Here is a 26484-nt window from a genome sequence, read left to right as displayed (position 1 = left end):
CATACCCAGGCAGCTAGGTTCTACTCTTGAAACATTCAGCTTGACATGTACTCACCCAGTCAGTCATCCAACAAGTAACTTGATTATACAGTCACTCATCCAGCCAGTCAGGCCGATGGTCTACCAGACGGCTTCCCAGTGAATGCGTGAGCTGGCTTGTCGTTTGCTCAATTAAATAGCCAAACCAGCCTCCTGGCCAGCCAGGCAGCCCGCCGGCCCAGCCATGCAGCCGGCTTGCTGATAAGGCTGCCGTGAATCTACAAGGGCCATGTGAGTTTAGTGGGTGGGGGAAAGAAAAAAAACATTCAGATTTCCTCCACTCCCAACTGAGAGTTGTGGTTCTGCTCACCCGACTGCCATTTCTGTGCTTGTCTTCGCTTGTGTGGGAGTATTCGGGGTGATATAAATGGGAGACACATAGGGGCATTGGGGAACTGGAGATGTACAGTATATTAAATATGACCGTATATCACATCACCTCACATGCCGCCGAGCAGTCTTTACGGTGTCTGACTGTCATGGGGTACAAATTAAAGTTAGATTTTCTAGTGTACCGTAGTTCATTTGGAAGACTCGAGTGGAAATTGTTGGGTGGGTGGCGGGAGAGGGGAGCTTGATCGGTTGGTGTTGTTAAAATGTGCAATGGAAGGAAGTGGTTTGTTTACGTGTTTGTTGTTTTTATCTTGCGGACAATCCAGAGATGATCCCTGATAATCCCCACAGCATAGACATCTTGAGCCGGGCCGTTTGAACTGCCTCATCAGCATGTGGGGCAACTGAAACATAATGTTTATGTTAAAAGCCCCAGCGAGTACACTGCTAATGGAGCTTGGAATTGCGAGGAAGATTTCGAATAACGCCTTGTCAATACTGTAACTGTCGGCTAAAATTATATGTGCCAATTCAGTAGTTTATATGTATATACCTAGTCTTGGGTTTCTCCATATTTGTTATTGAGAGAGATTCCTTCCTTTAAAATTTGCGATTGAATGGTGATTACTGGACAAAAAAGTAATTGTTATTCACAGTCGTCGTGCCCAGAAGATAAGCGTTTTGACATTGTGAAGCTTAATTTCTGCATTTTGTGAAGGATGTGTTGCGTGCGATAACAGGGTTTGGATATGATTCACATAGTGGAGCAATTTTTAGTTGGGAACGTAACAGGCATGGAGAGGTGCCAGGAGTTTGTGCAACATGTTAGTGGTTCAAACATGAAAGCTGGTCACACTTGAAATTAATCAACTGTACGTTGAATACTAAAGGCACTATCTCCATTAGTTAATGTTTGTTTTACTAAACCAGGGAGTAGCAAAATAATGTTGGTCAGTTGACAATAAAAAAAGTACGTTTAATTCTGAGAACTGGAATTTGGCCAATTAAGTGCAAAACTAGATGTATTAATATGGTTTCTTGTGCAGTAATCGGTGATCAGGCTGAGACCTTCAACTTGCTAGACTTGAGAACTCGATTTAATCACAGGCGGATGTCTCAATTTGATCCCATATTCTCAGCAGTGCCATTTCAGCTCTCCGAACTCTGAGTCACCCACCTCCTCAAGTTAATTATTAAATAAATTGCCAAGACAACTTTTACAAACTTGAATAGTGCACTTGTTTGGAAGTAATATATTTGACTCATTTTTCAATGAGGAAGTTGATCGTACGACCATTTTTCTACAGTGGTTTTGGTTTGACAAGACCATTTTCTGGCTCGGAATCTAGTAAATGTTTTGCATAGACATGGATTTTATATTTTTAACTTGACCATGCATGAGGAAGGGCCTTGTTTCTCAAAAATGCAGAGACCAATATGCAAGTCAGTCCACAAACAGTGATAGACCTGCTCCATAAAGCCAGCATTTGTGCCGATTTGCAGAATGCAAGATACTTAGACATGTATTCACAGGGTTTTTTTCAGGAAAACGATGATAGACGGGGGTTTGTTCTAAATATGTTTGGCCTTTTGTTTATTTTCTTTCGTGATTTTTGTGAGTGTTTGTTATGCTGTACCACCCAATAACATTGGTAATTTCCCAGGCAGCCCTGCCCACCGAAGGTCATGTGGCTTAGCACATGTTTTAAAAAGTTCTGTGAAATCCCAGTGCCTGATGTATGATTTATCTCACGTATGAGTCTCCCTTCCACATTACACACCATTTTAATCCTGGTAAAGGCTTGTGTCAAGGTTTATTTGACGTATGTAGTCACGGGCTGGTGATGTCTATTGTCAGAATATCAACTGTGATGTCCAACTAGGAATTTATTGGTGCTGATATGAGGCGATCAGATATCTCCCTGCCTATACTCATAGCTTCCATGTACTTTTTTGAGAACAACGTTTTATTTTCCTGGGCTCACCTCTGCCATCGATGGGTTTTAACATTGCGGTTACATAATTATTGTGACAATCATGTAAATTTTCCATTAATTTCACTGTGTTAAATTACTAAGCTCTCAATGCAAGCAGAACGTTATTTTGAAATATTTAAAATGTCTCTGTGTGTTTGTCTTTCAGAAACAATTGCTCATCTGGAAAAAATGTAAAGGACCTCATTGTTGGCGAACATTTTTTAAAAGTTTTTTTTGTTACTGCTAGTCACATGGAAAATATTGTTTGCAAGTGCAAGAAAGAGCCAAAATTATTATAATGACATATTATATGGAAACATAATTGCTTTTGTTCTCATGTAATAGTAGTGTGATGTTACACGCAGCACAGCGATGTCAAAAAACAAGGAAACACGAACCTACAATATAAGTGTTGTTGGACTTTCAGGAACTGAGAAGGAGAAGGGAAGCTGTGGAGTAGGAAAGTCATGCCTCAGCAACAGATTTTTAAGGCCAAAAGCAGATGACTATCACACTGAACACACTTCGATATTGAGCCAAATTGATTTCAGTGGTCGGGTTGTAAATAATGATCACTACCTTTACTGGGGCAGGACAACGCGGACGACTGACGAGGGACAAGAGTACATTTTCAATGTTGTCGAACAAACTGAATTTATTGACGATGCCACTTTCCAGTCACACAGGAGCTCCAACCCCCAGCATTACATCAAACGTGCGGCAGCCACCAAGCTCACCTCAGCCGAAAAGCTCATGTACATTTGCACTGACCAACTTGGAATTGAGCAAGATTTTGACCAGCATCCAATGCCCGATGGTAAGCTGCACATTGATGGCTTTTTGGTGTGCTTCGATGTCAGCGTTTCCACACAGAGAATGCTGGAAGATCAGTTGAGGTTTCTGGAGAAGCTAGTATCGCAACTTGTGAAATCAAAAAAACCCATTTTGTTGGTTGCCACAAAGTGTGACAGGTTGGATGAGCAGTACATTAAGGAACTTCAAGCTTTTGCTTCTGGAAAAAAAGTTAACCTGCCAGTAGTTGAGACATCAGCAAATGACAATGTCAATGTGTCGGCAGCATTTCTGACCCTTGCACAAATGATTGACAAGCTGAAAGGAAAGCCAAAGTTGGTGCAATTTGTGGAGGCTGCCAAGCAAGTCAAGGAACACCACCAAAGTGCCATTAAGAATTATAATTCTCGGTTGACAAAAATTGTCAGAGACTACCACATAACCTGGCAAGTGACCAGCAAGCAACTGGATGACTACCCGGAGTATGTCCAGCTTGTGGACTTGCTGGGTGCTAACAGAGCTGAAAGTTACTTTCGAGAACACATTAAACGTTTAAAGGCTGCCCATATTGAAGGAAAGATAGCACAATATATCAGCTCTCTGCCAAACGCTTTTGACTCATTGATCCCTGACATCACGGACATTGAATTCCTTAGCTGGGATGAGGCTTTGTTGCTCTTGCAGAAGAAACCAGAGTTTGGATTGTGGTTTGTCGAGCTGTCGGATGGGGTTTGGACCGAAAGCAGTCATATCAACGCTGTCACCGACAGGCGTATCCCTGTTGAATTTTTGCGAGAGTTTGGCCCTTCACATTTCCAAGCCCATGTGCAGAAATTGCAGGTGTTGAGGAAGAAGGAGGAAATGAAGGGAGTTTTTTGTAACATGTTGGAGAATTCAAGCGAGGTGTTGCCAGGAAGGCCATGGGAGGATGCACAGGCATTTTTCATAGACAAGGAGTGCTCGCAGATGCTGTGCGAGCAAGAGCGCATTTCAATCTACCAAGAGTGTCAAGGCAAAATAATAGATAAAATAAAAGACGAATACCAGGAGCTGCTTCTCGAGCACTCGGAAACGTTTGCTGACGTGGACAGAAATGAAGCGTTTAACCATGACAAGATTGCAGAGATTTATCAGGACTTGGAACATGACAGTCGCTACAAAGCACTCAAGTGGGTGTCTGCTGAGAGAGATGCACTGATCCTGAAACACATATTCTTTGTTCATCACCCAACCAGGGAGTCTTGCTTTAGCAAAGACAAGTGCACTGACCTGCAAATTCCACTGCTTCTCTCAAATACTATTCCCAAATTGATAAGCAAAAGTTCGGAATCTTTAATCAATTTTAACAATGCAGATACATTTAATGTTATAATATTCGGTAGAGATGGCCTCGCAAGCAAACTTGGCAGCGAAATCAAACAGCAATCGACCGGAAATGAGTTCACGGTGAATGGGAAGGTTTATGAGTTGGAACTGAAAGCAATGGATGGAGATGTGACAGGCTTTGCAAACATCATGCAGAGTAACGTTTTTCAGCCCAGCGGATGTCTGTGTGTTTTCAACTCGTTGGAATCATTAAATTACATCATGGACAGCCTAGGGAGAGTGAATTCTTGTGCATCTTTCATAAAGAAGGATGGCCTCTCGAGCTGCATTCCTGTTACTTTGATGCTGGCAAATCAGAAGGACGTTACAAACAGAAAGCTGCCTTTGCTACGACAGCAAGCCCAGCAAGCGGCCAACAAGCTACAAGTCTCTTTTATTGATTGCCCTTCCGAGATGTCATCTCCAAAACAATTCCATGAAACACAGATCAAACATGCCCTGAGTCAGATCATAAATGCTTGCCAGAACACGACTCTTCTGCCCGACCCATTCAGCAGCCCAGAGTCTGGTGTGCCCGATGTGAACATCACCATGTGTCTAATGTGTGGAGACCCTTTCAACATTGACACGGTCCTAATGCCCTTTCTGGAATTCTGCAGCAGTGGGCATTCTACTGACAATGACTGCATAAATTTAGAAATGTCTGTGGGAATGCAGAATAAAAAGATGAAGGTTTCCGTCATCTCTTACCACGCAGCAATGCTGAAGAGGGAAGAGCTCATCCATGGCTACATTTTGGTGTATTCTGCCAAAAGAAAAGCTTCCTTTGCAATGCTTCGTGCATTCCTCTCCGATGTAACAGATGTCATTCCAGTTCTGCTGGTGGCCATCACTGACAGCTCTGCAGAGTTTTTTGAAAATGCTCTGGCAAAAGAACTTTTCACTGAGGGCAACCATATTGCGAATGAGATCGGAGCTAAGTTCATTACTGCATCTGCACAGCCGCATTTTCACCGACAGAAGGAATATCTGAAGACATTTTTCACCGAAGTTTTGGAGAAGAAGACTGTGGTTGAAGATGACTACAAGAGTGACCGTACTTTGGAATCGAGCAATGAAACGCTGCACCAGGCATCATTGCCGTCATTGACGTCGCCATCCGAGAGTGACGACGATGAGTGCCAGCCTCCGTACAGCCCAACGAGCGATGAAGCTCAGCTTATTCCAAGCACCACACCCCGTGTAAAATCCATGGATGTGGAGGGGAATATGAATCCACTCACGTGCACCAACATTACGAGCCAAGACATTGAGAGGACACGCAAGTCACTCCCTCCTCCGAAACCTAAACCCATTATGGAGAGGCCGCAGGTAAACAAATTGGACCCCAAACTTCTCGAGAAGATAAATGACAGCATCAGCAAGGGACCCGTGAAACTTCAGGGTCCTCTGAAAGCTCCTATGACATTACCGGAAGATTCGGAGTCAACTGAGCTTCCGCCATTGCAAGATGGCAAGATATGGTCGATGACAAAGCTGTTCAATCGTGCCAAACTGGTGGGGCCAAATGGAGACAGTGACGACGACAGCCCATTTGAGCAGAGGCTGAGAGTACGGCAGCAGGTGAAGAGAAACCACTCGTACCGATTCAAGTCCAGGACTCTGCTGAGAAAGCAGGTGTACCCCACAGACGTAATCCGGCGGCACGCCATGCTCTCTGATGCCAGCGACGAGGAGCAGGGCGGCAGTCTAGCCGGCGAGGTTAGAAGGGGCCGCAAGAAGAAGGGCAGTGACTCTGACCCACTTTTGTCGCCCTCGGAGTGCGACCATCTGGGCTTTGACAACCCCGCTGCGGAGTTCGATGCTGAAACATCCGGCAATAGTGGAACGAAAAAAAAGAAAGGTGCAAAGAACAAAAGGAAAGACAAGGCCAAAGTAAGTGATGTGATTTTTTTTCCCTTGTGAGATTTTCTTATCCCACCACATGCCATACGTTTTAGGGCTCATACCCATGAAATTGTATTTATTTGCGAAAAAATATTGCCTTGTCTAATTACAGCAAACGCAAGGCAGTATTGTGGTGAGCAGTTTCACAAATTGGACAATTTAAAAATGATAATGATGCAATTCATGCTGGGTGTCATTTCGTAGGCAATCATCTATATATATTTTTGTAAATGTGGTTTAATAATTAATTGATTAAATGATTTGCCGATTCAATGAAAATGAATGCACCATCACCATTTCAGAATGGATGAAAACGTTTGGGAAAATTATTGCTATCCAGTTTTTTGTTATACTATGCCCGATTAAAAAAAAATATCACTTAATGATTATACGAATGATTACCCACATCTTTAAATGTCTGAAACTTAAGTCCTAAACCGTGTAATTGCCCTGGTGGTGATGTTCGCATGGGTGTCAGATGTACGACAGTTTTATTTAATCGCAGCAATGCCGTGTATTAGCACGAGGAACGACTCATGCAAGCTTGCAGTGCATTGCACTGGGGTATATTTAAAAGTAATTCCAGGAAGTACGTGAAATGTTATTTATATATTTTTTAATTTTAATTTTTTTTATTAAGCTGTTCAGTTAGGTGCTTAATACACTCTCTTCCATATGTATGACACAGTCTCATCATTCGTGATGTTGCATATGTTATTCTTTAAAGACAGACTTATGGAGTTCTGCAGTTCCGTGAAGTGTTGATTTTTATGCTGCACAGTATGTCTTAGTTATCTTCATTATGATATGTAGTGCCCCTTGCTCCTTGGGACACTGTTCTTGCTTAGCCCTCTGCCAGACTGCTTGTGCATCCTTTAATCATCCTCCAGTTGACAGTGATTAACACAAGAAGGCCATTTTTAACCATGTACAATAAATACATTTTTTTCCGAATGCTGCGTTTGAAATGCAAATGGCGTACAGTACATTTTATGGATGAAATAATTTGCTTCACGTTGACGGTTGCATCTCCAGTGTAGATTTACAGTACTTAGTCTTTTTTTAATTAGTTTGCTTTCTTTTGTTTGAAGACTCCAAAGCCACCCAAGGCAAAGACGAAGAGTGTCCCAAAGGTTAGCTACTTTGGGCTACCACTAAAGGATCTTCCCCTGTCCCAAACCAAAGCAGTGCCCGTCTTCATCGACAAGTGTGTGGACTTCATAGAAATGAATGGTAAGTACGATGCAAAGATATTTTCCACTTGGAATTTTCCCTTACAGGTCTTTAGGCTGATAAAAAAACAAGATTATTCTTTCAGTACATAACATGTTACAAGTATACGCACCGTAACAACTTTCACTTGAAGTGTAATTCTAAATTTGGAGTCGTATCGGAGGAAACACCTTTTTCCTTATCGGCAGAGAACATGTCTTTGTGGCGAATGTCAGTGGATACTGTAGGAAACCAAATTTCCCACAGTTAATTACAAACGAGAAGTGAGTTTTTTTAGTGGACGAAAAAAAATTAAAGGTTGAAGCTGTTATACAGTGAGGCTATCTGCATTCATTACAAGTTAACCTTCATATCCTTGTATGTTTCCTTTTTCCCTGCGTAAAACTGAATGATGTTCATAAGGCCTGTGTAGTTAATCCTTTTGTTTAAACATTTTACAATTCACAAGATAAAAGCATTCATATTTTACACTTCATGATACAAGGTTACCACGCGCAATGTTCATTGGCAAAAGATAAACACCATTTTATAATCAGATGAGCAGCACTGGGCTTTGTCACATATTCAATGGTGAAATGACTCATTGTCATGCTAGAAAATTTGTTTTTCACAAAATATAATTCGACGGCATATTTTTACACGGTCTTCCCAATTGAATGGAAAAGTTCGACCTTCCCACCGCGCAAGGCCAGTGATTCCTTTGAGCTTCAGCAAATGGCGCTGACGCATTAGAGTTGAAGGTCTGCCTGGAGTGTGTTTTAAAGGCCCGCTTTCACTGAATGTGTACGTTTGGAGCGTGGCCCTGCACAAGGTCAGTGCGGGGAAGGAATTGCAGTAATTGCACGTTGAGTCATAATCCAGAGGGAGAACACTTAGACGACCTCATTTATTAAAAATGGATTTCACACAGAGCCCAAAGTGTAACTGCAGTTCCTATATTTAAAGCCTCGCCTACGTGTGTTACCAATAACTTGCATTTTTAGAACGTTCGTGGTGGTCTAAATGTATGGGAAAATACATCAATGTAACTGCTGTCATAGCAACAAAGATGTTTTTTTCATACCCATTTGATGTTCGAATATGTATGCCCCGCTGTTACATTGTGCCCGGGAAGATTAAATATACCCTTTTCAGGGTTTATTACTTTTCAGGCTGTTTCTGTGCCAGCAGGTGAAGAGAGCTTTGTTGATAAAAATAAGAGATGAGCTCATAAGGGCTCCCTGCCAATCTATACTATTCACTGTGCTCATTAAAAACACTCTGGTTTAACCCATTTGTGGGGGATAAATAAGTGGAGGGACATTGACAATCCATGTTTTACTGTCATAAGGGTAGGAATAATACCCGAGGTATACTGCTTGTCACACTTGCATGCGCTTTCCATGGAAAGTAGTGCAGTATTATTGCAATGGAATAAGAACCAGACATGTGCTACATTTAACATGTATTTTTTTTACCAGCAGTTCTCCAGTTTTATTGACGTGGCTTTAGGTATGCTCTTGCATAACACAAAAGGGCTTTTGTTTAGTCTTGTAGACTGTTACAGATGCTGTATTGTGGTAAGTGAGCACCTATTTTTGCCAGCTTATACAGTTTGGGAGAGTCGTAGCTTCGTAGTGAATGCACTTTGCCATGAGCCAGAGTTTGAGTCACAGCCATAGCATACATCAGTGGCGAGTGATATTTCAACCGATCCTAGGCCCTGTGTTCACCAACCCGTATTGACCAGCGTCGTGAAATAGGGTAAAAAAAAATCCACAACCGACACCATGGAGTGGCTTTCATCGAGCAGTGGATTGAAGAAAATGGACACATTTTTATTCAGTATATAATTGATAAGGTTATACAGCCGATATGTTTGAGAAGTCAGTGTTTGTTTTAGCTGTGACTGGATACTAGGTGTCCTGTAAGCATGTCTGTCAGCAGAGCTTCCAGTGCGTTTGCAAATATTCAGTGCTGGCATCTAGTTAAGCACGCGTGAGGAATGAATAGTTGAAAAAGTAATGGCTTTTAACATGAAGTTGTACAATATTTGCCTTGGCATCTACGATGCCGGGCTTCGAAAGTAGTGCCCAATTTGCTTTAAATGGTGTGCTCGGTTGCACATGTTGGGCTACCTGCCACTTTAAGGGGAAGGGCTCGACTAATAATTGGCAATTTTTTTTACAAAAGAGTGATTTTTTAATAAGAGTGCCATGGTGGCAGCGGCATTCATAGTGGAAGCAGGGCTCTGACAGAGGAGTGTGCTTGAGTAAGTATGGGTGTGACAATGCACTAATTCAAAGATCAATATCGGTTTTTAAGGTTCCTAATGCTCATATTGCTGAGAATATGTTGAAATAGGGGTGTTTTGATATATGCAAATGATATGCTCATGTCACATTTTGACAATGGTTCAAATACAACTGTACTAACAAGACAGGGAACAATGACGAGCAATGACAAGATGGGAAAAACAAGATTTAAAATGAATAGATTTTTTTTATCGAATTGGGGCCCCAAATCATGGCAATTGATTGGTTTGCTGGCTGGTTGGACATCAAGCCATATGCCCGTGCGTTTTGGTAGCCCTTGCAAGTTCGAGACCTAGGTTCATCCTTTGTCATTAGGGATTTTAAATTTTACAAAAAATACGACTAATGAGCTGTTGTCTTGAGTCAAGAGTTAATGTTGTCATCTTAGCTTCTTCGTAGGGATATAAAAACCCCAATTACTGTTTTAATTACACAATGTTAAAAATATTTTCTGTTCTGTTTTTCCACTCATTTGTCATGTAGGCAACCACCAATTAATTAATGATAATGTCTGTGAACATTATTGTTTGTGCACCAAGGTAATCTCTAAAAGGAATCAATTACCCTGTGACTCTGAAACAGTGACCTTTCTCTGGAAAGCTCTGAAAGCCCTCTGGGTCCCCTCCCGGGGAAGCAATGTGTTCGAGTCGCGATAACTCGGTGTCTGTGTGCAGCAGCGCTGAAGACAAGCATGCAACATAACAGCAAGCATTGCATAAACCTTGTGCATTCAACCCTGATGCCACCTTGGCTTGGCTATACCCTACTTACAACATACTGTAGCGTCGCAGTGCCAGCTGCAACCCGTGTACATTGGTGACACTGTATTTGCATGGCAGCGTGTAGGTGATGAACAGTGGAGCCCCTTCATCAGGTAAAATTTACTCTTCAGGCTCACAATCTATGCATTGAATTGGGTGTGTAATAATTGACAATATTAAACGTGTGGAAAATTATATGCAAACGAAATTATGTTTTTACATTTTGGTTAATGGACCCTGAAAGACTACAAGTGAGACAGAAACAATGGGAAGGTCAAAACAAGCGAATCTTGAATTGATTCACAACCCTAAATCATAACTATTCATTGGAGGTTAATCGTGACCCCACTATTAATGTTACAGCCTCTCCTTGACTTTGCAGAGCACTGCAGGTGGTGAAACAGTGATATTAATGCAGATTCTCAGTGTGGGGTGGTCAGAGTAATCTATGCTTTGTATTTTAACGACTGTTCTGACCCAGCATGTGCCAATTTTTTTCTGCCGTCAATGCAGCACTTGCGGTTAGTCATGGACTTTTTATTTTAGTGACACAAACGCCGCAGTAACGGTGGCACCGTGCAATGCATCCACCCCTGACTGCTGCGTTGCGTTGGTTTTATTGTCTTGCTCCCGTGACCAGCTAACATGTACATTCCCAAACAGAAGTCCTCTAATGCCACCATGGCCCATGTTTACCCATTCACAGGTTGCCCGTTTGCTCATTTTCCTCTGCTGCCCCCACAATCTGAAACAGCTTTCCCCCAGCAGCCCATGCTTTTGACTCCCTACCCCTGTTTCAGTCGAGGGTCAGGGTCTTCCTTTTTTGCTCTGCATATGACTGACTGCCTCTCAAAAAAATAATGATATTAACTGCCTCCCTAAAAAAAACGCCCATATATGCACTGTTTCTGTACAGTGGCTTGTGATGTGGATGCATTTAGATTACAATTGTATTGTACAGTGATTGTGTCCTTGATATAACGTGGATGGATATACTGTGACCGACACATCGGTGTTTGTAGGCATGATCCGTAAAACTATTTTTTTATAATCACTCTTCAATAGTTCAAATATTGAACAGCATGCAAACAAAATAACTGACTTAGCTTATTCAACACTGCGCCAGGCACTCCCAGTTCACTGCTATAATGTGCAGCAAATACTACAGCGTTGGATAGTGTTCCAGCTTTGTTTTGGTTGCAGTGGTGTTCATCCAGCTTTCTTTTCATGGTGCTTTTCATATTTTGTTATATACCAAGGAATCGACTCCTGTATCAGACTATTTTTTTTCCCAGGAAACAGTGTGTTACATGAATATGATGATGGCCAAATATGTAAATGCACTCAATGAATATTAATCATAATTAGTCTTATGGCAATTTGCCTGCCTTGTGATTTGATGCAGAAAATTCGTTTTTTTGTTTCCCATTGTGGTTAATTTTATGGTTGCAGAGGTCATGTGGACCCATTACATGTGAATCTAAAATAATCAATTCTCATACCCGCAATTCGATGCGTGTATATTGAACTTAAGAATCAATTTTAATTGATGAGTCAATGCGTCGTTACACACCAATCATATTACATGGTTCACAGGCTGATTAATAACCTGGCGTTCATGCGAGTGGTGACATTCGGTTAATGTGGGGGACCCAGACAGGAGGCAAGGATTTTAACGCCATTGCAAGAGGACAACGGGTTTACCCCTGTAGGGAGACATTAGCCACCGCTCCATATTGCACCACGGCTCAGTCAGACCCCTGCCACAGAGAGCCTCCCTCTTCGTGCGTTTTTCGCCGTCGTATTGATTTTAGGATTTAGTTGCGTTTACATTAAATGATATTGATGGCGCTGACGGTGATGAAAATCTGATTTTTATCCCGTGGGAATGATTTAAAATGTACGCATGGTAATAAGTCTTAGACTTGTGTCTTTGTCTTTCTTGCGCTTTGTCTTTTTTTTGCAACGCAACACTGGGATTACGATGTAGACATGTTCTTTTAGCTTGCCTAAACATAGGCAGTATTGTTTTTTGAGTTTATTGTAACAGATATTGTAATTGCCAAGGTCTGTTGTGCTTTGCATTCCGTGGGTCCTGTTTCAACTTATGGAGTTGTGCTCGAGAGCAAAGTAAATAAATATAGAAAGAGAACCTTACATGAGGCAAATGAGGGGATGATGTGTGCCGCGATGATGCAGCACAGATGACCGGTCAATTCTCTTCGCTTGCTGGGTTGAGATTGAGGTCGTGCTTTTCTGTACGTAGGTATTTTGCATGATGGGACTAATCAGTGGGAATAACAACAGGATGAACACATTTGAACAATATATTTTGCCTCACTGGACTGTCCACTTGTAAACACAACTATGTGTGGTACATCATGAATACTTCCTTGTCCAGACAATCTTTTGTGTTTTTTCTTCTTATGACATATCTATTTTGTATAGTAGGCTTCACATAAGTGTAATTTTATTTTCGTACAGTTAACATTCGGCGGGCTGTATTATTTGAAAATAATTATCCTGTCAGGGCTTGTATTTCCGCCTGTTTTGTAATGATTTATGACAAGACCCAGGAATATGTAAATAATGCAGCTTCGTAAGTGGTGGAAGACGGCATTTAGGCGTTTCACGGTGAGCTGAAAAATTCCACAAGGGCCTCCTTCACACGGGAAGGCGGGTTGCCATCTGGTCCCATAGCATTTTTCAAATGAATTACACTACTTCAAAGTATTGGTGGTGTCAGTATGCATGGCTCTCGTATAGATTTAAAAAATGTAAAACAAGTTACTGAGGTACAGTATATGAAATCAGTAATGCCTGTAATTTCTGTGGTTGTATAACCCATTACTGAGTCTTGATTTTGGAGAGCTTGGAAGACTGCATACATTTAATTTGCCTTCTCATAGTTTACAAAGGCTTGGAATAATAGTATTTGAGTATTGCTATTTATTCGTGTTTTCCATATTATGATTGATTTTAGGTGGTCGATGGTAAAGAATCTAATCCTAAACCCAGCTTTCTTGTGTGGTTGGGTGGCCTCTAAGCAGGGTTGACTGAGCCAATGGGTAACTGGCTATTTGCATGGTTAGCTTGTCCTGAAATTGGGTCATCACATGCTTGGGCCAACTTGAATATCAGCATCATTTAGGTGGTGAATAATTTAACTTGTTTTGAATTTGTCATGGCCCATTTTAAGTAGCAGATTAAAGAGCAAAATTCTGCATGTCCAGTGGCCCAGTCTATACTTCACCATGCTGGTCAGTGCAGTTTGGTAAAGGGAACACACAATTGGTCTCGCCCTCTCGCTAGGTATCTGACTGGTATGGGTCCCCCATCCACTGGCTCCTTAGGTCTTGAGGGCTCTCAAGATTATTCGTCACATCAATGCACTGCCGTGCTGTGTGTACGTGCTAAGTGGATTGTGACATCGCAGGATCATGCAAAATGGCAACAATTTGGGGAGACCTTCATCCAGCAGCAGATTGACCATTGTTGATGATTATGTGATGAATGTAGTGGCCACTATTAGCTGAAGAGGTCACGTTAACCCATGGCATACAACATACACATATTTAACAATGCTGATTTTTAAATGTGCGATTCTACGAAAGTATCATGAGTTTAATAATAAATAATAATTGCTATCTAGATTTGAATTATACATTGTTACACTGCCATGATAACAATTATATACTAGGATTGACATAACCACACTTTACCTTATATATTTTTTTATCATTGCACTCCATAAAATGTGGTGTCCATTGTGTTCTTGTGCTATCTTGCTTTGCTAAGGGCATCAGAGTCTATTGAAAGCAGATCAGGATCAAAATAATGAGATAAAGAGAGATGGAGTTATTTTAGAATTTTTGAAAATGAAAAGCATCATGCAGAATTGCCTGAGGAAGAATGTTTTCAGTCAGTGCATATTACCCTTTGTGACATGGATCAGAAACATGGACACTAACAAAGAACATTAAACAAAAGCTCACAAGTACAGAAAGAAGCATGGGGAGATGCATGCTTGGAACTATACTGAAAGGCCGAAAGAGAAACGTATGGTTCAGGGAACAAACACAAATTATGGACATACTGACTGTTAAGGAAACTAAGTATGCTTGGGCAGGGCATGTCGCTAGAAGGGATGGCAGCTTGTGTATTTGTCTGGGTGACGGAATGGCAACCGAAAGAGGAAACATACCCGAGAGGATGATCACCACGGAGAAATAAGAATGAGAGTAGCTCATGTGCAGGAATGAGATGGATTGTGGGATTATGTGACCATGTAGGATGGCAACTTTTGGGCAAGGCCTTCATCCAGCGGTGGATTGATAATGTTTGAGAATGATGATGTCTATAAATTAGCATAAGCATATGCAAATGCTAAACTGGGATATTAGTTTAACTCAATATGTACTATGGGAAATAATGTAACAATAGTCTTAGCATTTAGCAGAAATCATATGTAACGAAAGTACATGTAACAATTTAAAATGGCGTTTAACAATGTGCACATGTGGTGTATGTGTGCTATGTATGTTCCTGTGAGTCACATGTTTTATCCAGTTAAATGTTCAAATAAGTTTCACTTTCTTAGCAGCAGGACTGTTTCCATCCGTAGGATCCACGCAGGCATTTGCCCTGGGATTCAACAACTGCGCACTGTTCATTTGTAGGAATCTTGGACATGGATGGGGGGGGGGGCTTTATGTGTTGGTGGTTCTTTTTCTTTGGAAGGTACCCAGTCTGTTGTAGCCCATTATGTGTTGCTGGTGGCTGGGATTTACTGTGTGCAGAAATATGTTGTGTTGGAGCATTTCCAGACAAAACAGCACATACTTCAACAACTATTATGCCTGTCAGTTTTGCGCGCAGACGCACGATTATTCTGCTTCCATGTATGTCGCATGCGGCTGCTTTAACAGGCTCTTCTTTTTTGCGTCGTGTGTTTTAGGTTTAGACACAGAGGGCCTCTATCGCGTTAGCGGCAACAAAGCCGACCAGGAGAACATCCAACTGCTGTTTGATAAAGGTACAGTGGAATTCCTGTGTTTGTGTTCTTTGATAAAGAGCTCATGATGCACTGAGGCCTGTGTTTGGCAGGTGTTTGATAAAGGAACAGTGCAGCTAAAGGACCATGTGCTATTTGGTGAAAACCTTTGGGCTACAGCAAGCCATATGCTTTTGTTGAGAGAGAGGTTTGAAGTTGTTTTGCCTTAGGTGTTTTGTATTCCTGCTAAATGAAGGTGATGAATCGCCCTTACCAACATTAAATTTGCATGATACATAGTTCTGTCCAAACACCTTGTGTCGGGAATGAGTCAGTCTGTTCTTTCCATTGCCTGTGTTGGGTGTGTCTAATAAAGATAATTCAGTTATTGTTTTTCACCCATATTTGAGTGAAGTCCCTTTGCCAAACCTGGCTGTTGCAATGGGTGTAATGGTGTTTGTCTCATTCCACTTTCCTGCATTGTGTTATCTCAGGTTAAACAGAATGTGGAACTAAGTGAGACGTACATCCAAAAATGAACACTTATAACAGGAAATGCTTCCATCCAAATTGACCTAATTACTTTTTTCATTACATCTACAAATTATGGAAAGTTGGAAAATATGCATTCCTGCATATATTAAGTCTGTCATTAGAGACGTGACCTTTAATATGTAATGCATGTTATGAATAATTAATGATGATATTAAGACACATTCAGACTCATATCAAAACTATATTTAGTCTTTGTGCTCCATTTACATGACAAATAGCTTTTTGTGGACTTCAATGTTATCATAGATTTTTTTACGTGTTAATTGTGCTTTGAAAGTCAGCACAGCAGACCTGCCTCAATTGCAGATTCCGAGATTAGCCACGCACTTTTGGCTCATTTAGGGAGTCACCAATGGGTGCATGACACAGAGCAATTCAGATTACATGAGCATCATCGCCTGTTTAGGAAAATGAAAACGCCCCCTGTAATGTCATAAAACTGGCCAAATGTAACAATGTGCTATTAAAACAAGTGTTCCATGTCCATGGAGGCTGACAGATTTTCTTTGAATCTGTTTTCTGTGTGGGGGAAATATTATTTTATCATATTTCTCCCACATAATTTAAATGTTGGATTTTCACTTGACCTATACTGGATTGGAAAGCAATATTGGTGACCATGAAAATGTCTGTCATCTCGGAAATACTATTTGTATAACTTAAAAGGCGACTTTTTAATATAATGTTCAGGGTTTTGCGTACATCTTCAGTCGGTGGAGAGTGATAGGTCGGAGGCATTCTACGTAGGCAAATGCACAAGTGTGAAACGCATTATCATGTGTGTTGTTCTGAATCCATCTCACAATGTGGAAAAGCTCCACGGTTTTTCTTTTTTTTATATATATATTGCCCGCTCCTACGACGTTTCCAATATCATCAACAAACACAGCTAACAAAATCTTATTGGCACTTGCAAGTTTTGAGAATGTGTTGTAAAGATTTTAAGCTAATGGCTTGGCAAGGCAACATCAAAGGCAATAATGATGGTCCTTCCAGAATCCATGCCAATTCACTGTCCCATGAAACAAAATAAATATATTATTGCAGACTATATTTCTGTATTTTAGCATTCAGTATAAAGGGATGATATAGGTTATCTTATTACTAGATAATACCTCATTGAAATACAACATCCATTTTGCAAAAGGATCATAAATCCAAAACAGTACATTAGTTTACATTCAATGCTTTTGCAGGCTTGCTGCAGGACTCGTATAAAATGGAGTATAAGTGACAGACATTATCAGAGGCTGATGGCCGCAGCTTCTACTACAAGCCTCCGTCGCCCTCCACTCCTGCTTGTGTGTATGTGTGCTGAGTCTCATGCAGATATTGCATTGGGACACACATCGCAATCTCTTGCCGGATATCCAAACATGGGTTCTGTTATTCCAGCTGAATGTCCACAGAACCGATTGGTTTTTCCTGCCATCAGGCCTGCCAAATTGATGGCAGGGTATTTCATTTGCAAGCAGCATGGATTTGCATGCATTTGGAATGTTGTCACTCCTTTTGCTCCCCACCCCCCCTCTCTCTTGTCTCATGGCCGTTGTGAAAATGGGGTAATGCAGTTTTGAATGTGACTGAATTCCTTGTGGATGCTTGCTCAGCATGTGCATGCCCCGTGTGCCTGACAGATCACACCGTAGACTTCCGGAGTTTGGGAATCTCGGTGCACTCTGTTACCGGGGCCTTGAAGTCCTTCTTCACTGCCCTGCCGGAGCCGCTCATTCCATATGAACAGCAAAAGAGTCTGGCGGACGCCGTGGGTAAGTGAAGCCAGCCCATCGCATGCATAATCTCAGATGGCTACTTCTTTGGAGCTGTAATTCAGTCGAGGGGGATATTTTGCAAACCTAACTCTTACATTGACTGTTGATAAAAATGTTGCATTTTTAGGCAGGACACATGGTTTGAAGGGATGAAGGCTAATTGACAAGACGATTGATGAATTGGCAGCCAAAGGAGAGAATGTGCCCAAGATGGTGATTGGCACAGAACTTAATGATGCATATAAATATGCTTGGGGAATGCTGTGTAAAATAAGCTGAATACAGCATCCTTGAGGATGTTCTGTATCAACTAAACTAAATCATTTACCAGTTTAAAGCCCACTCAGTTTTTTAGAGGTGACCTGACCACACAAGATAGCTCATCAAAGTGTCTTATTAACAGATGTGGGAATTTGTAACGACCAAACAAATATTTGTTGTTGGAAAATAATATTACCAGAACGGTTGCCAAAGGTGAAAATGTAAGGATGGTGGTTACCTCTTGAGATGGAGTAATGGGATGAGATGTTCTGTGCAGGAGAAGGATTGCAGCATTGCAAGACAGCTGAGTTGGGGCCTTCCTTCAGAGACAATGGCCAAACTCATGCTCATGTAGTGCATCCCTTGTGTGTGACAAGACAGTATTACATGAGGTTCTAAGTGATGCAATTCCCTGCTAATTTTCAAACCAATATTGATTTGGTAAACATTAAAACATAAATTAATAAATGTATTTGGAATGTAATATACATTAGAAATGCTCTGTGATGTATGCTGAATTCAATGTCATGCAATATCTTTCTAAATTATTTTAAAGTCAAAACTACTAAGAATGTTGTTTCTCGTGATACATTTGTTTCCCTGCTATGGGATCTGTTTTATGAAGTGCCTCGGTCTGCTGAGGCAAGGTTACGTGTGATGGAGATGTGAGGTGTCGGTGGTTATATAGTGTTAGTGGTGACGGCTAGTGTGTAACATTAGCTCTCAATTACGTTGCCAGTGGCGTCACCATCCAGGCAGCTGCATTGACTTGCATCTGATTGTTACCATATTAGCTTATATTCTATAATTGGGTGCTGGAGTCCCACATTTCCTGAATAAAACGGTTTAATAAAATTTTGTATAAGCCTATGCATGTGTAAGCCAATGCATGTGTGCAGCTAGAACATAACTTAATTTGCGTTGTGCTTTTTAAGTATTTAAGAGGTTACAAACTACAAAGATGTTTTGGTCAAAGTAAAATCTTGCACAATACTGGGCTCAAGTGAATAGACATCCATCCAGCTGAAGGATTGGAGGGGCTTTCCAGCCACTCGTATCAGCTTTTGGTGCTTTTGCGAGGTCTTTCTGGATAAGCCCACAAGCTCCAATGGCTACAAAAATGGGGCAAGAAAATCAAATCCAGGGCCTGCGCTGAAGTTGGCGCACATTTTCATATCTGTACTGGAGTGAATGGCTGTAGGTTTTTTTGAGTTTACCTTTACTTGGAATTCCTGCAAAGCATTTAACTGTGGTAGAATGTGTAGAATGTTAGTGCAAGTTGACATGTACGTGGGAGTGCTTGGGCAAACGATAAAAGATCCTATAGGCCTGAAGAATTAATTTGCCAAATATGACTTTGAGAATCCAAAGTGTTAGATTCAAGCTGGTTATGTTGATGATTGCTTTCATAGTTTGCGGCATAAACAAGTCTGTGAATAATTGTTAATACACATGCCAAAAAAGCTTATCCTTTGTTGTGGATATATAATTATTCTGCTCTAGCTGGGAGCAAGTGAATTGCTGCTTTGCGCACAGGCTCGGGAAATGTAATAGCCAGCTGTAGGATTTTAATTGTCTTAAGGAGGATTGCATTACCAATGGCTTGTACTCCAGAGGGAGTGAGGGTTCAGATGCAGAATTATGATATTGCCTCAGGGTCACATTCCATCTGTACAATGACTTAAAGCAACAACGGTTGTGATAATGACAACAGCAGTAATAATATATGCACAATATTTATTTGCCCAACTGAGAGCTTTTTTGTTGCCAGATAGATGGTGTTAATTAAAACAAACATTTCTGAAACCTTTTTTCTGGCTTGAGGGTACGATCAAGTAATGAATTTACATCTTTTTTAGTCCCTTACACCAACCCACACTAACCGATATGGTGAAGTAAGGTCAAATCACAACCTCTAAGACTGACGGCATGGGGAAATCTTCATCCAGCAGTAGATTGACAAGGGCTGAAATTGACTATTAATCCAATATGAGCATTTACATGTATATTATTATTGGGGTGGAGCGGTGGTTAGTGTCACCGTGTTATGAACTCAGAGACTTGAGTTTGATTTTAAACTGCAGCTGACATCAGCAAGGAATGATATACGAACCGGTTCTGCCTCTTCCCCCCGTATTCACCAAGCCACACTGACAAGCTTACTGAAGTATGTTCAAATAACTTGCATGGCTGACATAATGTGGGGGGAGGGTGGTTAATTCACCAGTGGAATGACAAATGGCTGCAAATATATGTATTATAATTACTATCATTCTTAAACCCAAAATAGCATTTTGGAAAAGAGGCAATATATGCATACCCGGCCACACAACTTAATTGTGCAATGGGGGGGGGGGGTTAAGTTTAGTAATTTAATATTGCAATGCTACTGACAGACCCTGCCATTATATGGAGGTAGCCTTCCTCGGGGTGTTTCTTTGGCTGCCACTTTCATTAGCAGATGCAAGTTTTGTTCCAACGGGGCTCCAGAATTGTGGAAGTTAGCAGAATTTTTACTTTTCGGTGTTTAATACACTGTGACTAGAATTAATTTTTTTATTTGTGTAACTTCTGCAAGAATATTGTGGCTGGCTTCGTCACGTAATACAGCCCTATTGTATTTATTGACACCATTCCCGTACGTGATCCGTATCATTGGTTCACAACCACTTGTTGAGTTATAGTTTGGCAGATTGCCAAGAGAAAGCCTTTTTTTGTGCCAGATGAGTCGTAGTGCTGACATGAACAAAAATGTTAAATAGACTTTGAATGATACATTTTCTGGGAAATTATTATCTGTTTCTTACCGATACATGCATTGGTTATTTTTTTTAAGCAACAGAGGTCTCTTTCTCATGGTGCTCTGTGGTGGTGTTAGGGGCATCCCACACAATGAATCAAGTGGCTGACAGCTGAATATTCGTTGAGGAATTTAAGTGGGAGGTGGGTCCAGTCATCCTGGGTTGAGTTGGGAGAAGTCTTAGGTCTCAAAGCATTGCGTTTGGTTTCAGTTTCACATGGAAAAGAAATGTGGGCGTTTCCCCTCTTCTCGTTCAGACTGATTTAATGTCTGTAGAGTATCATACCATATCATGTGTGTCATTTTTGTTTTCACTTGAATTACTGAAATAAGGTCATGTTTTTAATTCATTTTTGACTTTGGAGAAGTATTGTTATCTGAATGTATTTATTGCAGTGGTTTATTTATGTTGTTATGAGTAATACCTTCCATGTGCTGAAGTATGGACTTGTATATCGAATGGTATTTCGGAAATGTCTTATAAACTGGTGCTTAAACTCTACCCACAGTGTTTCATGACTTACATGTGGGCAATGCTCGATTGAAGTGCAATTTTCATCGTCAATTCAAATAGGTTTTAGTGTTGATGTCATAGTATACACATGTGCATTGTAAATGCGGAACTCTGAAATACTTTCTGAGCTTGTTTGCAAGTGACTGTTTCTATCTTTGGGCAACTGGCTTAATAACCACAACTGCACTCCCCTTGCTCAGTAAACAGGATATGTCCCAGCCAGCCAATGAGCAATTTTAATATTTCTAATGTGTATCATCCATCTTTTTACGTAAGCATGTTTCACATTTTCCAAATGCTTAAACATGAAGACAATGTGAGATTCATGTCGAACCCCTATAAGAGATGGTACCTTCCTGCAGCGCTGTAATCAGCGCTCCCTCAGGGCTCCGTTACAGAGGCCTATATCAAGGCAGGCACGTGCTTATGATTAGTTGCGGAACGTACCGCGCTTTGGGGGGGAGGGAGAGTGTGGTGTTGCGGTATTGGACCCCCTCCACTCAAAATTTTCTCCCAACAAGCTTGTCAGCCGAAATGTATTTCCAACACTGCAGGCATGCGATTCTTAATTCATCTTAGTCAACAGAACGATGCGCCGTTTGCGCACAACTTTTGCTTCGCTAGGTAGAGAGCATTGTGTGGGCTTTTCGTTTTAGTGCCGGTATCACATCAGTTTTGATGATTCAGCTGTGGTCCATTCAATGGCATTGTAAACCAAAGACGTGCAGTTGTGGAGTGGACGCTTTTGTTTCACGTCGTCGATTCTGAGCAGAGACATGGTTAATGCTTCTGTTCACTCCCATCATGCAGCCACTGTGTCTCTTCCACAGCACATCCATCACAATAATTAGGTCACCTTTAAATACCATGGCAACAAGCTAGGTGTGCATATTCCACTTTAGAACACTTTGTTGGCTACTGCATGGCATCTGTGATGCTAGATAGGATTTTTTTCAGCATGTTAATTGCATATTGTAAATAACTGTATTTTTGTAATGCACATGTATACAATTTATAAGAGATATCTGAGTAGACTATCTGCTTGAATCTAAAGGTTTGGATAAATGTAAATATTCATGAATGCATTGTATATCTATCCACAGGTATTGAAAACGAAAAGGATATGATCACAGCTTTGCAGGACGTCGTAAAGAAACTTCCTCAAATCCACTACGATGTCTTCAAGTTCATCATCACCCACTTACACCGGTACTTATTTTCAGCCAGCGTCATAGAGAGAGGGGTCTTTGCCGTTTCCGAAATCAACGTCACATCCTTTCATTGGACTTCGCACAAACTAAAAATGGGACATTGAAGTAGCTAAAATAAGTATTTGTTACAGGAGCACTTAGCTCCACGCAGCTCTCCCACTTACGTGACGTTTCCTCTCAGACATTTACTCTTGCATGATACGGCCGTATCAGAATGCTCTTTGAGGTGAGTTTTTGACAGGGTCCGATAGGATTGCAGCGCTGATCTAAAGCAGTCACGTTAGCAAAATTGCCTTGGACTTCTGGTGCTGGAATGGCTCCTATTTCAACTTCAAACACAGGTTCATTGTCGGCTGTGATTGACAGTCTCAAAGTGCCCATGAAGCCCAGGCAGGGCATGCATTGCCAGTCATTTGTTTCCTGTGAAATTTGACCTCCCAAGAGCTCCACTTTGTTTGTAAACTATTTTCTACGTTTAAATACGGCACGTGCAAAACTGTGGTGATTCGTTTTAGTTTCAGCATTGTCAGTTTTGTTAGTTTCTATTTAAAAGTGGTAATTCCATCCCAACTGAAAAACATATTCCTAGTGCTTTATTTTTATGCTTTTTTTTTATAACGTGCGGTAATTGCATGCAAACTAATAATGCACATCATGTTATGTTACTCGTGAGCTTTATAATGAAGAAAATACATTGTACGGAAGCTATTTATGATTATGAATGAACTAAAAAACACACAAATTAGTCGTTTTGAGTATGGAGGCAACTGCCGATGCTGCAGCTCTGGGGTCATATATCCGGGACCCTGGGCAGACAAATGAAAAATGAACATTACATTCTTGGTCTTGAAGGGTTATCAAGTACACCAAAGCTACCAGTCTCAGTTCAGTCCTTGACAGTCACAAACAAGTTAGTCCCAAATTTAGATTTTTTTTCAATTGGTTCGCTTACACACTAACCTTCGGCAAACACAAATGTCCAGTCGTGTAGTATAAGTTACCTTGTGCTCCAACAGATCGTGGGGATCATGGTTTGTCTCACAGTGGTGTTAATGGCATGCGGTAAGGGCCTCTTAACATGCTCTCGAACTATTATGGGCTAAATATGTGCACTCACTATTGCAATTGGGCATCCATCCTTCTGCACTAAAATTTTAATTGGTAAATCTCCCACTTTTCAAGCTACACTGACCAGTGGAGTGAAGTATGGTCAACAAAACAAAAACTCCAGAACCAAAAGTGTGTTGGGAGGCCTTCATCCAGCAGTGGTTCACCAATGGGCTCACATTGTAGATATTGTATAAATATCCATCATATAATATATGAATAGGCTTTATTACATGCAGAAGCATTTTTTTTACATGTAATGGAGCCTGAAAATGAAGATGTAATCTATGCGGTGTTATTGACTTTAAGGCCAAGCGATCCACCTGTTAGAATTGTCAAGTGTAGACATTTAACTGCATTTACATCCTAATAAACTGTCATATGCCTCTTACAATGGCGGCAGTCTAGAGTTTAAATGTGTCGTTTTCCACTTGTATAATTCCCTGGGCATTTAATTTATGAGTTTGGTATTCCGTTGACTCCCCGGGCTTTGGTGGAGCAGATGGACATGACGTGGGCCAGCTGTGCAAACGGGATGGGTGGGGGGGGTGGGGAGTTGGGCGAGACCAGACGCAGTGACTCTCTCACGCATGACGTACAAACTATTGCCATGCCTGGAAACCACAAGTCGGCACCACGCCTCTCATCATCCCATCAGTGTGCGCATATGGCTTGGCCGTCACTCACCGGGGGGCACGACTTAATTACGTATGTGCACGTGGTGGATAAATATATACAATTTACATCATTATCATCAGCCATGATCAATCTACTCTTGGGTGAAGGCCTTTCCAAGGCCGTACCACCTCTCACGGTCCTGCGATTTAACAATCCACCTAGCACCTCCAAATGAGCTGATTTTGTCCCTTCATCCTCTCGGGCATATTCCCTCCATTGGCAACCACTGTGTATGTATATTAAGGGTAGTTATGGAAGATGGACCGAGATCAAAATTATAAAATAAGAGGCAGATGTGTAAAGGTTGGAGCACTTTTCGAAAGACACTGATTTGTTAATACGGATAATTTCGGCCAAGTAAAAGAGATGAGCCATTCCTACGGAAATCATGAGTTTCAATTCACGTATAAGCCACCACCCTTGATTAAACTGGGTTCTAAAGACCTTCCTCTGCTCGTCTCTGACTCACTGCCTCTCTCTTTAAGATAAGCATGCCTACTGATTCTGTTCAGCGTCGTGAGATGCAATTGAATCCAAATTCGTACAATTTTGTATGCATTTACCTGGTTCTGTCCGCCAACTTTACTCCTCCAGTCCCGGGTGCATTGTAGATGGGCAGGAAGTCAGCGGCATGGACCTGAAGTATTAAATATACTGCCTCAGTGTGACTCAACCAGCGAGTATTAGGGACGTTACATAGCAACCCAGTGTGCTGTCTGGGAGGGTCCGAGGCATGTTCTTTACAAAGCCTTTTGTGCTGCTTACTGGTCTTTCAGTGTGTGCATGTGTAAAACAGTCCCACTCGAAGATTTTTCTTCCTCCGTCATGCTTTTCAAAAGTGGAACACCCGGCCGCCGCAGTAGCCCGACCGCGTTAAATTGCTCGTTGTAAGCAAAATCGTGTAACGTAGTGTTGCAAAGTGCTCAGGCGGGATTTACAAGAAGGAATTATTGTGTGGTGAAGCATGCGAGTCTTTAGGCTGTTCTTAGCCTTCGAGAGCCAGGGAGCCTCCTCCCTACTAGCCATGCGTGTGCACAGCCAACTTATTTTTACAACCGCCAAAAAAACTTGGAAAATTCTAAAGCGCTTATCTAGGGTTCATACTTTCATATTGTGTGTTGTTTACTGAAAAATATGAATACTCTTTTCGTTTTACGTACAGCGTTTTTGTTCCAACACACTTGTCCTGAAAGGCAGCACAAAATATACTCTTAGGTTGTTTCGGTAAAGTCACGTAGGTAAAAAAATATAGAAATAATAGAAATAAAATAATAAATCATTTAAAAATAATAAATCATTTTATTTCTATTATTTGTAATATTTATTTATATTTTTACCTACGTGACTTTACTGAAAAAACCTAAGAGTATGAATCCTTGCAGTCACGAAAGCTTCAAATCTAGTACAAAAGATGCTTCCGTCATACATTTTCACATTATTTGGTGGCCTCAGTTTTATTTTAACACCATAAATAATACAATCATAACTTTGTGTACTCGGAGCAATTAACTTAAATTAACTCGCACACTTTTTTTCCCGGATTGAGCCCTCGATATCCACCAACACCATCAACAGTTTAATAAAGCTGGCTTCCCTTGGCTCGTGTCCAGGCTCGAATTAGTGCAAGTTCTGCATTCGCCAGCATGGGGGAGAGGCTCTCCATCATGCCACTGGTATCCCATCTCATCATTTGTGCCAACTGCGCTTTATTGTTGTGCTGTGCAGTTTTCACAGCCAAAGACTTGACACGGTGGTTGAATTGCAGCAATACATGTCATTGCTTGGTCATTAACTGCTCTTAACAGCTTGGGTCACGACATCCTTCAGAATTCATTTGGAAGCAAATGGATAAAGTGAAATGGATAGCGACCGGCCTAGTATGAGCGATATTC

The 26484-nt window shown here is 41.2% G+C and overlaps 1 protein-coding gene across 2 annotated transcripts in view; it reads left to right on the top strand.

Annotated features, from left to right (window-relative positions):
- LOC144728913 (rho GTPase-activating protein 5-like) overlaps positions 1–26484 on the top strand; it is a 35752-nt gene that overhangs the window by 760 nt on the left and 8508 nt on the right. Inside the window, exons 2-6 of one of the 2 annotated variants that reach the window (XM_078608656.1) lie at positions 2515–6401; positions 7505–7646; positions 15659–15736; positions 17887–18018; positions 22700–22805. In XM_078608656.1, the coding sequence (XP_078464782.1) occupies positions 2721–6401; positions 7505–7646; positions 15659–15736; positions 17887–18018; positions 22700–22805 (4139 nt within the window). In that variant the 5' untranslated portion in view covers positions 2515–2720. Of the gene's footprint in view, positions 1–2514; positions 6402–7504; positions 7647–10779; positions 10815–15658; positions 15737–17886; positions 18019–22699; positions 22806–26484 lie in introns of those variants that run through there. The other variant, XM_078608657.1, reaches the window with a different exon arrangement.

This window comes from Lampetra planeri, chromosome 30 (assembly GCF_965212315.1).
Source record: "Lampetra planeri chromosome 30, kcLamPlan1.2.h2, whole genome shotgun sequence".
NCBI classification, from domain to species: Eukaryota; Metazoa; Chordata; class Hyperoartia; order Petromyzontiformes; family Petromyzontidae; genus Lampetra; species Lampetra planeri.
This window is presented reverse-complemented; position numbering and strand designations above follow the sequence as displayed.